This window comes from Symsagittifera roscoffensis, chromosome 1 (assembly GCF_963678635.1).
Source record: "Symsagittifera roscoffensis chromosome 1, txSymRosc1.1, whole genome shotgun sequence".
In the NCBI taxonomy this organism is placed as follows: Eukaryota; Metazoa; Xenacoelomorpha; order Acoela; family Convolutidae; genus Symsagittifera; species Symsagittifera roscoffensis.
This window is the reverse complement of record NC_087062.1, coordinates 52,623,665-52,638,840: the sequence shown is the minus strand read 5'-3', so window position 1 is coordinate 52,638,840 and position 15,176 is coordinate 52,623,665. Positions and strand designations below refer to the sequence as shown.

The 15,176-nt window shown below is 38.2% G+C and overlaps 2 protein-coding genes across 2 annotated transcripts; both read right to left on the bottom strand.

The window, feature by feature from the left end:
• Nucleotides 1-2,834: 2,834 nt before the first annotated feature.
• On the bottom strand, nucleotides 2,835-3,392 carry LOC134838729 (ran guanine nucleotide release factor-like). The gene has a single exon (XM_063854116.1). The coding sequence runs from the start codon at nucleotides 3,390-3,392 to the stop codon at nucleotides 2,835-2,837; it is 558 nt and encodes a 185-aa protein (XP_063710186.1).
• Nucleotides 3,393-12,798: 9,406 nt separating this feature from the next.
• On the bottom strand, nucleotides 12,799-15,174 carry LOC134856791 (WD and tetratricopeptide repeats protein 1-like). Its single transcript, XM_063873069.1, has one exon. The coding sequence runs from the start codon at nucleotides 15,123-15,125 to the stop codon at nucleotides 13,014-13,016; it is 2,112 nt and encodes a 703-aa protein (XP_063729139.1). The 5' UTR covers nucleotides 15,126-15,174; the 3' UTR covers nucleotides 12,799-13,013.
• Between the last annotated feature and the right edge of the window lie 2 nt (nucleotides 15,175-15,176).

Sequence of the window (15,176 nt, the reverse complement as noted above, 5' to 3'; positions counted from 1 at the left end):
TTTAAATAAAACATAAGCAGGTTGCATTTGCTCCCAAGCATGTAGACGAGAAACAATTTCAGCCACCATCTCAACCGGTAATATTTCTAAGTTACACCTCGCGATTGCAGATAGTCTGTCTCCCCCATGATCCAGCCTCCATAAACACTTAATGACTTCTATCCAGTTTTCATCTTGACTCACCGGCATAACTACCACTTCCTCCTCATTCTGTTGCGAATTGAGAACTGCAAACACATCCGTCATAATGTAGTTCAACAAAGCCAGTCTGATTGCAAATGGCTGCTCACTTTTGGGATTCAAGAAAAGAGTCTTCAAAGCACTGGCAAACGACTTCACAGGGTATTGAAGCTCAACTCCTAGCACTTCTAGAAGCCGTTCAAATAGCAAACAGTTTACATTCAGTCGCTGTTTAGAGAGTTGAATCGTTTTCTCGTAGACCATTTCAATTTTATCGGCTGGGTAAAGGAATCCTTTATCTGACTCAACGTCCATAGTGTCCGGATGCATTTCCGGCAGGTAGCGTTTTTCCAACAGCCAGGCCACAACTTGATAATGTTCCAGAACTTTCCTAGCAGCATCAGCCTCTTCCGGTCCAATTGGTCCATCTTCATTTTCATAATTTGCACAAAATCTATCAAAAAACGATACATACGACAATAACTGCGCAAGATAATTTTGGAACTGACGTTTGAACCCTCGATCAATTTCAGGCATGTCAAAGTTCATCAGAGAGCTGCAAAAAGAGGAACAATTCACACTTAACACGTCAAAATCAGACCAAATTTGTTGGACTAGATCAAAAAAGTTAATGTCATCACAATGGTCTTCAATTTTTCTCGCCATCTTACAGACTCGCATCATTGACCAAGTTTTGCAGTATTTTCCCAGAAGTGCCAATATTTGTTTAAGTTGGCCTATCCGCGAATTCACATCTTGGTCACCTGATGCTATTTGTGGGACCGGTATCAATTTACTAACAATGGCAGCCTTGTACAGTGACTCCACATTTGATGCATCTGATATATCAACTTGCTCCAAGTTTTCCAACACTGATTGCTGGAGGCTGATCGTTTCGCAATTCACAATTCCCAGCTCTGTTAGAAAGCAGCACTCGAAGTCATAGGAGCAGAGAAAAGATGCAAACAAAGGCGTAGGGTGGTCTCTAAAGCTGAACTGTCGCATAGAGTTCGGAACTACAGCAAAATTATGAAATGAGACGTTCGGGTTATCCACTATATTAATACAGTTATACACAGAAAAGTAAGGGCAAAACTTTTGCCCTGTTAGAACTCGGACAGATTTTGGCATTTGAGCTTCGTACCAACAGTTCAGGTCAAATATTCCGACTTGTGTTTCCGTCTGAGCTACGCCAACTTCATCATTCTCGTGTAATCTCGAGGCGTCATTTGAGAACCTCCAAGACATGTATACTTGGGAGGACCCTTCCCCAGTACTGCCAGAACCCCCCTCAGTCTTCGAACACGTTCCCATAGACATAATAGCACTTCTGTTATAGGTCTCGATCGACGAAGAATCCCGTTGCGAGTGAATATCCGAGCGCAGATTTAGCTTGAACCAGGGAATGCACGTTCTCAAGAGACAGTCTCCTGTGTCGTCGAAGTTCAGCTGGTACAACACCACACATGCAAAATCTTCATGATAGTGGAGCGCAGTCGTCGTGTCATGTGCCGTTTGACAATGATGTAATCCGGACATGTAACTGGATGGGTTACTTGAGTAACCTGCCCAGAGATAGATACATTTTCTCGGGTCGTCTGGAGGCACTTGGAACACGAAGTTTCTCACTGAAGACAGCGAAAGCTCTTGAACATTCTGTGACGAGTACATGAGACCAAGGCCATTCAAGCTGAACAGATAGAAACAACCAACACTGAATCCTACAGCCAAAACGTCTACGCCTAACGCTTCCAGATAGCTAATCGAAGTTACAGCTACTTCTTTGAGAAACGTCTTGAGAACAGAACCGTCTGGAGCAGAGTATTTGAAGGACCTGCCATCTGAAACACATTGTTCTAACGACCAGCATGGCAGAATGTTATCTACCAAGCCTTCTGGCTGGATGTTTGGAGAACTACTTTCGTTTATTTCCAAGTCCAGACACGGTGCATGGCGCTGCGCTAACTCATGTATATTCAGCCAAAATATTAATACTTTTGCTGGCTTCAAACCCAAAAATGCAAACGAGCTCGACTGTTCTAAATTTTCCCTTTTCCTGGAGCAATTCATAGTCACGCACATGGCCGGGAGTTTGAGTGATTTCACAATTTCCTGATTGGAAACCAAGTAAAGCGTATCCGATTTAGGACAATGCAGCGCGACTAAAAACACGCTATCATTTGTGTCTTGGTCCACATAGTGACACATAGTAGAAATATATCCATTGTCCACTTCACTATTTCCTGCACTGGTAAACGAGAGTGACCACAGTTGATTTCCTGTTTTGGTGTCGAATAAAGAAAAGGAGGGGCCTCTAGTCATCCAACAAGCGGAGAGATCTTGAGTGAAGCCAGTCAGTTCGAAAGATCCACTACTGGACTGAGAAACGATGTGATCGGTGTAGAAGTCAACTGCATTTTCATCTATTCTTTCAATTTCAAGATGGTGCAGTTGGGAACTCATAGCTGTTCTTAAAATCAATCCCTTTTGGTCAGACAAATTATACGCATAGCATACCTCTTAAGATTTACTTATCAACAAAATTCAATTATTTTGAAATATATTTTAAATATTTGCTACTAGTTGCATAATGACGAAAACGAACAGGAATCAATAGTTTGCTTCAAAAAACAATTGAGTATCCTTTTGCCATGCTACTCATCAACAAACAACGAAGAGTCAATCAGTTTGAGAGATCTCAAAATGGTCACAAAATTATCCCCCGACCACTTCTGATCACTTTCGCCGTCCTTCTCGAATTCTGAATCATTGAATGTAACCACAATGTCTGTCTTGTGAATCAAGATACGAAATACAACGACGGTCAGTCTTATGTTTTCAAGAGATCCGTCCCTGTGTGTTCTTTTTTTCACACCTCGAACAGTTGATATTTCAACGATACATTCTTTAGTGAAGTTTTCAGGGTCTATTTGAAACAAGTCGGTGTCCTCAATTCCGTCCGAAATATCTCCCAGTTCGTGGTCCTCAACAAGTTCTTTGAAATGAAAAGTAGCCGGATGCTCGTTTAAGTCATTTTGAGCTGCTGGACTTTCAAGAATGTCAAAAATGATGTTTTGGTTGCATTGTTTGTTCATAAACACTTCTTGATTGTCTGGAACTGGCCTGACATCACTGGCATCGTAAAAGTTTTGAGGAAAAGAACACTTGAGCGCACCTCCAAAGAGTCCTTGTTCTTTGAATAGAAGTGCCATACAAGAAACAAGTACATAATCTCTAGAACGATCGGCGTCCGTCATCTGATGGGAGAATTTGATTTTAAAAAAGTGTTTGCTATGCAAACCTAATATTGAACGCATCACATAATTTCAAATACCAGAAGTAACAAAAATGCTCATATCCGGTGAACCTTCAACAGTTCTCATGTGTTTTTTGGGGGAAACATTTTCACACAGAGGCGAAGCAGTGCTTCGCACCACTTGCGATAGAAGTTCGCAAGATAATCTGGCTCGCACGAAAAACAGAAACAATTACATGAATCATTTGAAAATTGTCGGCCAAAAATCCTTGGATTTTTTAAACAATTCTTACGGAACTCAATTACCAAAAACATAAAGACTTCATGCTACACAAACTCCACTAATTTTTTTTCTGATAATTGGCCTGACACTTTTTTGACACAACTTAAAATCAACTTTAAAAATTTTTCGAGACCTTTACACCTATTCTTTTCGTTGTTTGATCATTAAATCGATGTATCAGTAAACCGAAAACGGGCGGACCAGGTCAGTAAACCAAAAATTCATGATTCTAATAAGTGATCCCATTAGCTAAAAACTGAGATTTTTACAAAATGACAAATTCTTTCCTCACAACAATAACTGAGGCCAAAAATGGAATCAAATAACTCTTCCCATGCGCCCCTTAGTTTCAAAATTATTAATCCAGCTAAGGAAACATTTATTCTATAAATCTGTAATTCCACAATTGATGTAATTAATACGTAAATCGTTTACTGATCTGGTAATTTACTGACACATCGGTTTACTGTACGCACCCCTTTACTGTACGCTTTTCGATAATGGAGTCTGCCTTCCATTTAAACAAAGGAAATGAACACAACTTACAAAGAAATCAAAACAAATTTGAAGACTTTTCCAGTAGAAAAGCCATCACGATCTGTATAAGTCTTCACTACGTTCATCAACTCTTAAAAACCAGTCAATTCTCGCAGTTCTCGATACTCATCACTAGTTCTCAAAACTTCTCGCTAAGCCCTAAAAAACCTTGCTACTGGAAACGTGCTACTCTTCGCTTAAGAGCTCTCCGTAACTCAGTTACAGTTGAGAATAATGGAAGAAAAACTAAATTGTAAATTTATATTTTTGCTGTTCGATAATAGAGTTAGCCTTCCTTTTAATAAGGAAAATGAAGCGAACGTAATAAAAAAGAACTGAAAAATCAAACCGCGAAAAATCAAAACTGAACATCGCGACCTATATAGGCGTCATAAATACAATACTTCGACTCTAAATTGACAAAAATAGTGCCTGGCTTTAAGAATTACTTCGCGTACTTAAACTTTAAACCAACAATTCGTTCAAAGATGCTGTTAGTGTTTTCTATAAAAAAAATTTTTTTATAAACAATTGTTGTTCTGACCGATTCTAGAAGTGGGAAGGAACTATGAGCTGGTTATATATATATATATATATATATTCAACTTTGACTAGTTGCGGTAGGTCAACAACTACTTAGTCTTATTGCTAAATCCCACGCTGAACTACTTAATATAACTCGCATTTGAAAATTAAAAAATGAGACTGCCCAAGTTGAAACGGAACTCATTCAAAAATTCATAATCACCTTTAAAAAAAACAGGTACTCGGAGGCTGAGCAATAAGCAGAATGGTCCAAGTGCAGAATGGGTCCAAGAGCAGAAAAACTTTTATTTGTTTATTCGGGCTAATTGACAAAACAATTATTAGAATGGTCAAAAATAACAAGGAAACGAAAAAATTCTGCATGAAATAAAACTTCATCAAGTTTTTAGATTGAATTTTAAAAAACATATTGATTGAGTTACTTCAGTTATGCATAAATTATTCATTTTTTTGGTAATATTGACAGTTCTTATGCTTAATTTACCGATCAGATTGTAAAAATTATTATTTTTCTGTTTTTCTGCTCTCGGGCCTACTCAGCTCTTAGACCATTCTGCTTATTGACTGGCCACCCAGCTACTCGTAAATGACAATTCAAGAGGTTGGGCATTAAGGACTTGCACGAGGCAGCAGCTGAATGTGTTTTTTTTTCACAGGTTTGTGAGCTGAAATGTTAAATGGAAAAAAATGCATGTTAATAACGCTGATAAAATTGCCAAATGATACAAAACATACTGAAGAGTAATCACAAACTTATACACAGAGGCAAAGCTGCGCTTTGCAAATACAAGCAAGAAAACGACACAAAATTTACTGTAAAATGAAAAAAGAAAAAAAAATTAAAAACCTTAATTAAAATTAAAACAATTAAGCAGCTACATATGCTAATAAATTGCTGATCGATTCAGCAAAAGTGACACCAGAGATAAAATGACACACATTTTGCATTAAAATTGTACATTGTGAGCTGAATACATGCACACTAACTTTGCCTGTAATACATTGCAAAGTATTTAGACAAATTATAAAAAAATTAAGCATTGCAAAAAAAAACTGGTGAAACGCACCTCCGGTTCTTCGAAATTTTGACAACTCATAAAAACCACAATTATTGGAAATAAGATCTGCATCCACTGATTGAAAGCACCCAATTACAGGATTCGTAATTTCAAATTTTGTTTAAAAAAATTATTACTCAAGTTTTTTTACGTCAAATGTTGAAAAAACATAAAATTGCATAAATAACGTCACCTCACGTAAATAAACTATAGGCAAATAAGCAGCCGTATTAAGACGCATGATTTGCAACTCCTGAGATTACTCTCACATTACCCAAGTACAGCGTTGGGGGTTTCAAATTTAGAGAATTGAAAAAAAAACCATAAAAATTTTCTGATCTCTTAAATTACAAATAATATAGCAGTCACATTTGGAGGCAAGAGCCAAAACCCCCGAGAGTACTCTGACAACCCCCAACTACAGGGCTACCAAATTCTGAAAAATTTTTGAAACATCACAAAACACACCATATCTGGAAAACTACAAAGGTTTGAGCAGTCATATTTGGAGACAAGATAACTAAACCTTGAGAATACTGACAGAAGCCAACTACAGGGTTATAGATTTTCAAATTTGAAATATTAGTAATTTGAGATTTTGAATATTTTTGAAAAAATCACCAAACTCGTCGTATCTCGTACACTAAAAGGTTTTGGGCATTCATAACTAGAGGCCAAATTCGCAACTCCTGGGGGACAAATTGGCAACATCCCACTATTGGGCTGCTTAATTTAAACTTGAACAAATAAACGCAAAATTCTTAACTATTGCAATATACGATTTAGCTTAAATGTGAAAAAGTTCTTTAGTTAAACATGCTAAAAGATTACATTGAAAAAGCTTGAACGTGGCGAGATAATGAAGCCCGCATTTCAATATATTAAAGATTGCCAGATATAATGAGCTGGAAATTTTTGCTGCAGAGAAAGGATGCCTTCAAGTAGTTGTACCATTCCTGACCCCACAAAGGACCGGCTCAAAATCCATTCAATATCGGATGCTGCAACCGTCCGGTTTTTGACGCGGGAACAGATTATCCTGGCTTACCTGTTAACTAAATTCAATATAGCCAGAGCCTAAAGGACTGCTTTATTACTTCTCCTCGTTCGAGGAGGCATCGGGCAATCCCCAGACCCACGTTCAAATATCCAACCTGCATAAAATACTTCTGCAAACATTCTGTTTGTATATGGTGTCATTATGGAGGATGTGTCATACTCAAATGCACCACACTGACGTCCACACAGGAGAATGGAAGGACAATGTTCATAGCAAAAACTGCATTCATTAAGGCGAAAGCAGTTTAAACAGCCATGATATTATAGAAGCCAATTAGTTTTAAGCAAACATAATCATAAGTAACCAAAAGACTGAAAACTACAATTCTAATACCTTACAGTTTAATTGCAAGGGTCTTAGACAGAAAAAAAAACAGCGTTATACAATGAATAGAGTCAAACCAGATTGGAGTAGCAGCTATTCAAGAAACCAATCTGACCAGCAAATCGCGGCCTGGATTCTCCGTTGTTACAAAACAGAGACCAGAAGGAAGAGGTAGAGATGGTGGTCTAGCTTCTCCCATCAGAGATGATATAAAAATCAAACACTGGACACCGCCGCACCGCAATCAGATAATTCCATTGAATAACAAAGCATAGAAATTGTCACATCGCAAAGCACCACAAAATTCATCAATGTCCACATAACCACCCTCATCCAGCTGCCCTAGTGGCTTTAAACCGAACATTAGTCATTTGCTCGATATAAAGGACACCATAACCATGGGTGTGTTTAATGCACGCAGTTAACTATGGTGCTCGAAAGCAAACGACGATACCAGGGGAAACTCCATAGCATTAGACATTGACTCATCGATCATGGTCGTTATAAACGAAAAAAGCCACACTACAACCACGGAAACAACTAAAAGCTCCCAACAGACTCTCACTTGGGCAGGGCTACCCTTACAAAAATTATACTAAAAACTGCTTGAACGTGAAAATCCCGGCAACCACGAAATATCAGAAATGAACTGCTTGAATGGCAAAATCGTGCAAGAACGAAAAGCAAAAATGGACAGTTTGTGAATGGGCTAACACACTCAGATAAAACCAGCAATTTGTGGAATAGTTAAATCACATTGATAACCGCAGAATCACGAATAACCAAGCTACTAAATTTGCTGAGCGCAGTGAACCAATATACGAATCCCAAGTAAGCGCCAACAAATTCAATCAACAGTGCAATAAATATGTAGCATTGTGAGAAAACTTTAAAAGCTTCCTTTAAACGAAACCAATACACCAATATCGGAGGTTCAATTTGGAATCAAAACATCGAAAAAATCAAAGCTCTTGGACCAGACAAATTAGCTCAAATACACCTTCACCGTCTCAGGCTTCTGCGATTACATTACTTAACCTCTCAATTAGCTGCTGTACTATTCTACAAATATGGAAATTGGAAAAGTGATTCTTTTGCTGAAACCAAATTAACTGGCTCAGGAATCTAAAAGCTATCGGCCAATTGCCCTTTTGTCCCCGCTGGCTAAACTGACCGAACGCAGACTACTCATAATTTCAACAGCGTACACTTGGAGGAGCATTGACATGGCTTCAGAAGGGGCAGATCAACCATCACTGCTCTAAATTGCATCTCTGATAACATCCGAGCAGGCCTGAATAAACGAACTTTGGGACCATACTTTTTTTGAAGAGTTAGATTTAACTGCGGCTTTCGACACGGTCAACCATACAACGCTTCAGAAAGACATTCTGGAGGCCAACAATTCGAACAACACTAGATAATGGATATCAGTTTATCTTCATGGGCGGTTCAATTTTGTGGAGATGATGGATATCAGTTTATCTTCATGGGCGGTTCAATTTTGTGGAGATGATGGATATCAGTTTATCTTCATGGGCGGTTCATTTTTGTGGAGTTCGAAACTCCAAATCAAATTAGTCAAGTGCAAACAAGGTGTGCCTCAACGTGGAGTACTCTCGCCTATGTTATTCAATATCTAAATGAGCATTCAACCAAAGCCCCCCGCTAATATAAATAATATATCCTATACTGATGATATCACTTTACAAGCATCTAACAGTGACGCCAAACAACTGAATTCACAAGCTTCGCCATACCCAACCGAATTGAGGACAACTAACACTGTTTGACAAATCCGCTCAACGGTGAAAAATCGCTTTGGCGATGAAATTCATTTGTTTTTGGATGAAAACAAAAAAAATCAACATGGTTGAATACCAAAAAGAACTAGGATATATTCATCGAAATGCTGTGTCAAGATATATCCGTTGCACCTACAATGAAGTCAATGGATCCCTCCCAATAAAAATCAATAACGATAATTTCAAACTATTACGAGACACAAGAGTCATTTTAACACAACTATGTTCCGAGAATAGTAAGTCTATCCTCCTAAACGAGCAGAATAGATCTTCAAATGAAAAATGAATGCTCTTTACTTAGTACTGTGCCTCACGATACTAAACATCTGTTCAACTACCAACAAAACCCAACAGATCTCATAATTGAGTTTATGAGAAGACTCCATCAAAGCTGCTGAATTCTTAAACCTCAGCTAACAGCATGGCTCACATGATGACGAGGTCATCTCTGGGGTACCAGCCAGAGGAATAAGGGCCTCCACATCGAGCCGAAAACATAACCAACTTACAACTGCTTGTACAAACAAGTGATGCCACTAGCATCTAGTGACGCCGCTGGTACAATCGACGGGCCCAACACTGGAATTGGGACTCTCCTCCTACTCACGGGCACCCCGGGAGTCACAGTGCTTGCTGGCCACAGGTCGAGACAAAACCAATAATTCCACCTGTTTCAACTGAGCCAGAGTACTGAAAACAAATGATTGACAACCAACCAATCACCGTGAAACACGGAAAAGAGTCAAGCAATCAAACCGTGTCACAAGAACTTATATGCACCGAGCTTACAACAACAAAAGTTGGAAAATTGTGCTGTTCTTTTTATTGTAAATATTATTGTACTGTTCTTCTAAACAAGTGGCTTTATTCTGTTCAATCGATGAATAAAATTTTTTGAAAGTTCACAACTACAGGGTTGGGAATTTCATTTGAACGAATTATTTCGTAATTTGAGTTTTCTGAAAATTTCCAAAAAAAAAACACAAATATCGTCTTATCTCTTAAACAAAAACGATTTGGACGGTATTAAATGGAGGTCGAATTTGTAACTCCTGAGATTACTCTGACAGCCCCGCAACTACAGGTTAGGAATTTCAAACTTTGAAGAAAAAAAAATTTAATTTTCATGAAACTTTTTTGAAAAAATCACACTTCGTCATATCTGGAAAACTGCAAGATTTTGAGCAGTCCTATTCAGAGGAAAGATTCACAACCCCTCATAGTACCCTCAAAGACTCCAATAACAGGATAGACATCTTCAAAGTTTTGTAACTTTCTAACATTTAGGTTTTTTTTTTAATTTCGAAGAAAAGCATAGAAAACGTCTATCTCGAAAGCTACAAGGTTTTGAGCAGTCATATTGGGAGGCAAAATTCGCAACTTCTGAGAGTACCCTGACAGAGCCTCACTACAGATATGAGAATATCAAGTTTTGCGAATTTTTTTTCATCTAATTTTTCTGAAAAATTTGAAAAAAATCCTAAAAAACGTCATATTTCGAAAACTACATGAATTTGAGCAGCCATCTTCAGAGGCAAGATTTGCAACTCCCTGCGAGTACCCCCAAAGATTCCAATAACAAGATTGATATCTTCAAAGTTTCGGAACTTTTTAACATTTAAGTTTTTTTTTGAAAATTTCGGAGAAAATCATTAAAAAAACGTCATATCTCGAAAACTACAAAGATTTGAGCAGTCATATTGGGAGACAAAATTCGCAACTCCTGACAGTACCCTGACAGAGCCTCACTACAGAGATGGTGATTTCAAGTTTTGTTAAATTTTTTATATTGAAGTTTTCTGAAAAATTTTGAAAAAATCCAAAAAACGTCATATCTCGAAAACTACAGGGATTTGAGCAGCCATAATCAAAGGCAAGATTCGCAACCCCTGAGAGTACCCTCATATTATCCAAGAACAGGATTGAAATTTTCAACGTTTTGGAATTTTTTGAAACTAAGTTTTTGAAAAAATCATGATAAACGTCATATCTCGAAAACTAATAAGATTTGAGAAGTGAGAATTGTAGGCAAGAATCGCAACCCCTGAGAGTAATCTGACAGCACCTAACTACAGGGCAAGAACTTCAAAAATTGAGAAATTTTTTTTTCTAGAAAATTTTTGAAAAACCTCGAAAATTGCCTATCTCGTAAGCTAAAAAGATTTTTGAAAAACCTCGAAAATTGCCTATCTCGTAAGCTAAAAACCTGGGAAAACTCTGAGAAAATCCTTCTATTGGATTGCTAATTTCAAAATTGATGGAATAAACACTGAATTTAAACTGGAAAATCGAAAATAAAACTTTAACCATTGCAATACACGATTTAGCTTAAACGTAAAAAAATTCTTTTGTTAAACATGCAAAAATAATACGTTGAAAAAGCTTTAACATGGCGAGATAGTGAAGCCCGCATTTAAATATATAAAAGATAATAGATGAAAGTTGAAAAATTAGACGACGGGTAGACAGACATAAAAATTAATTAAAATACAGACAGACTTAATTTGGCCTCGAAAAAAAAATACTGAAAAATTAATGACCTTGCCGAAAACAAATTGAAAGATTTTCTTAAGCATTGCAATATATGGAATAGCTTAAACATGAAAAAATTCTTTCCTTAAACATGCAAAATTATAGTGCTTAAACATGGGAGATAGCTGTCACTCGCATTTAAATATAGACTAGATTTATGGTTGACACTGTTTTGACAAAGTAAACCCAATTCAAAACTGGATTAAAAGGTAAATTTTTGATTCCGCTGTGAAATTCAAACTCACTTCCGAAACTGAAATTCGATCACGTTTTCATGGCGTTTACATTTTTGTTGTTCAATAGAGATAGCCTTCTTTTTAACAAAGGAAATGAATCGAACGTAGAAAAAATCGAAAAGCAAACAGCGAAAAAACAAAATTGAACGAACAAATTTTAAGACTTTCCTGGGAAAAAAATCATTACCTTCACACACAGGCCGAAATTTTTTTAAGTTGTGAAGTCCCCCTCAACGTCAAACCACACATACAATTTCACTAGTCGAAAGACGCAATATGAGGCCATTAAGCCGATGTAATATAAGCCGGTACCTGTCGAGCAGAAAGAAAAAAAATATATATATATATTAGGCGACGGGTAGACAGACATGATCAAATTAATTAAAAAAGCAGGTATTCAGATAGACAGACTGAATTTGGCCTCGAAAAAAAATACTGAAAAATTAATGACTCCTGCGAAAAACTAATTGAAAAATTTTCTTAAGCATTGCAATTTATTCTATAGCTTAAACATGAAAAAATTCTTTCGTTACACATGCAAAATTATTATGCTTAAACATGGGAGATAGCTGTCACTCGCATTTAAATATAGTATAGATGCAGCAAACGTAAACCTGAGATAATGTTATTGCAGCAAAAGTGCCACCAAAAAAAATGAGAATTTTGTTTGTGACTAGTGTTGGGTTCGTAATATTGAACTACGCTCCGCTTAAGTAAACATTTCAGATAGGAATCAAAACTTTATTGAAAGGACCGTAGGACATTTGTTCTTTGGTCTCAATGAAGTTGTTGCTTGGTAAGTAACGTTCGGAAACGCACGTATAACGTTTTATTGTTTTGCCATGATGGCAAACCAAAACATATAGGATACCCGGGTGAAAAAAAAGAAGAAATTACCATTCAAATGAATACTTACATAAACGGGTGAAACTAGCGTTAAATCAGTTGAAACTGTAGATACGAATTCAGACAGTGGCATTTGAGGTATTATTTGAGCCAATGACCGCCAAAATTTGACACACTTCACCTCATATAAACAGCAGAAAAGATTTTCTACAGACACTACTTCCTTTAGATGATTGTGAAAAATGAATAATGTTTCGGAGTAAACTATTTCTTACACTTGACACTAACTAAGTAATAATTTATAGTTGGATTTTACAAAATGCACATTCAGAATTTTGTTTTGACCAGAACTAACTGGTCCTACAAGTGTCGGGTGCAGCTGCTTCATCTGTGCTGCCAGCGCCCTCGTCATCACTCGAGTGTGCGCTCGATGCGAATCTGTGGCTCATCGTCGTGAAGTTCAGACTGAAGAAAGTCTCGATTGGATCCTGGTGAAGTCTCTTCTGATTGGAAGAAGCTACAGAGGTCAAGTCTGTTCTCAGGTGCGGATTCTCCACATTGGTTCGACCTGGACTCCACAGCTTGATTGTGTCATCTATCCCTGATGTGGCCAACATGCACAATCTCGGGTTGGGTTGCAGACAGTTTACTATGCTCTCATCTCCAATCATGACACGCAACAAGTTAGTAGTGTATTTGTCCCAAATGAAGAATGAGCCATCGTCCGATCCCGCAACAATGTACTGTCCATCTCCATTTCCGAAAAAATTTGCTTCCTTGATATCAGTTGCAGCATTGCAGTGCCCACAGAATCTACCTTTGAAGTCCATAGCTTTTTGTTGCTGCAGCAATTCCTGTTGCGTGATGTGATGACTAGCCGAAGGTACACTTGGCCCACTCGGTGAGCTCGATTCGGAGTTTGTCATTCCTCGATTGGAGTCTTTGTAGTCTCGCTTTTCTCTTAACTCGCTCAGCTCATGATGCAACCGAGTGAATGACTCGTCGCATTTCATTGCATCGACATGTTTCTGCAATAATAGCGACCAATGGTAGGCCTCTTCAACCCACTCGAATTCTAGCATGCACTTGATTAACCTCAGATGTGCCTTGCCATAAAGGGGGTCATACTCGATTGACTTTCTCAGGTCAAGCAGAGCGGCATAAACGTCACCCGACCACTTGCGCTTCATTAAGGCTAGAGCTCTGTTAGCATATATTATATGCGCATTGTAGCTCGTCATCTGCAGCAATCGGCTGTAACAGCTAACTGCATTCATGTACTTTTCTTCTCTGAAGAATTCATTTGCTCTTTCTTTCAAGGTAGTCCATTCGTCAATGATTTTGGTAGTGCATTTTGTATTATCATTCAACGTTAAATTTGCCAAGATTGAGGTAGCACCAATATCACTTACAGCACATTCGCCATTGCGAGAGTCGCATTCGTTCTCGTCTTTTTTATTAGATATTTTCTTCACGGTATCAAGAAACTTATATCTAGTTTCTGGGAAAGAATATTTGAACGAATGCATGTAGGTCATCATATCATAAAGATAAATCTGCTCACTTCCTAGGTTAACTAATAGTTCACTTCCACTCTCGTTAAAGGTCACAAAGGTTGAACTAACTGTCCTAAATGAGCTGAAACCCATTCTTGTGGTCCGCCCGTTTTTCTTGGAGATGCCTAGATCCTGGTTTGCAATGTGTCCGGGTACGCAGTAAAATGCCGATGGATCATATGCTCTCATCGGACCAAAAGCGGCCACAAATGTTTCGCCACAGACTCGCAGCTTGCGCATGTCAAATAATCGGACATACTCGTCACTGCTCCCTACGGCTATGTAGGGTCTACTGGGCGATATTGCTAGACACTTTGCTTCTGAAGGTTGGTTGCCATTGCTGATGTTCTCCCCATTGAGATTTATGCAGACATTTTTGCAACTTCTTGAGGAGCTGCACGTGTGATTTTCTCTGAGGTCTAACATGCGAACTGTGCCATCCTCACCTGCACTCCAAATGAGAGAGGGACTCACTTTAGAAGTGCACAACCGTTTCACTCTGTAGCGGTGACATGCAAAAGTGTTAACTGTGTCTCCCTTCTCCACATTGTGCACTCGCACTTGTGCATCTGCTGCTGAGCTGGCGATCAAAGAATTGTTTGTATCTTCTATGAATTTAACTGAGAATATGTTCGACCTGTGCCCTGTACTAATTTCGCTGATTTGCTTCCTTCTCTGCGGGCACCATATTCGAACAGTCAAATCGTCAGAGCCACTTGCGAGCAGGAGTCCATCTCTCGTCCATTCCAGACAATTCACACAGCCCTTGTGACCACTTAGTTCAGCTTCTAAAGAAAGGCGGTTGATGTACGAGTCGTTCAGGTAGAGGCTCTCTGAAAATCGCTCGTTGTACTTAGAGTTGCTAGCTCTGTTGGAAATGTGTTCGGGTAAGGACAAGTGCTTCATTTTTAAAGAAGAAAACTGACGTAATCGCTTAACCAGCAAAAATCATTTTCT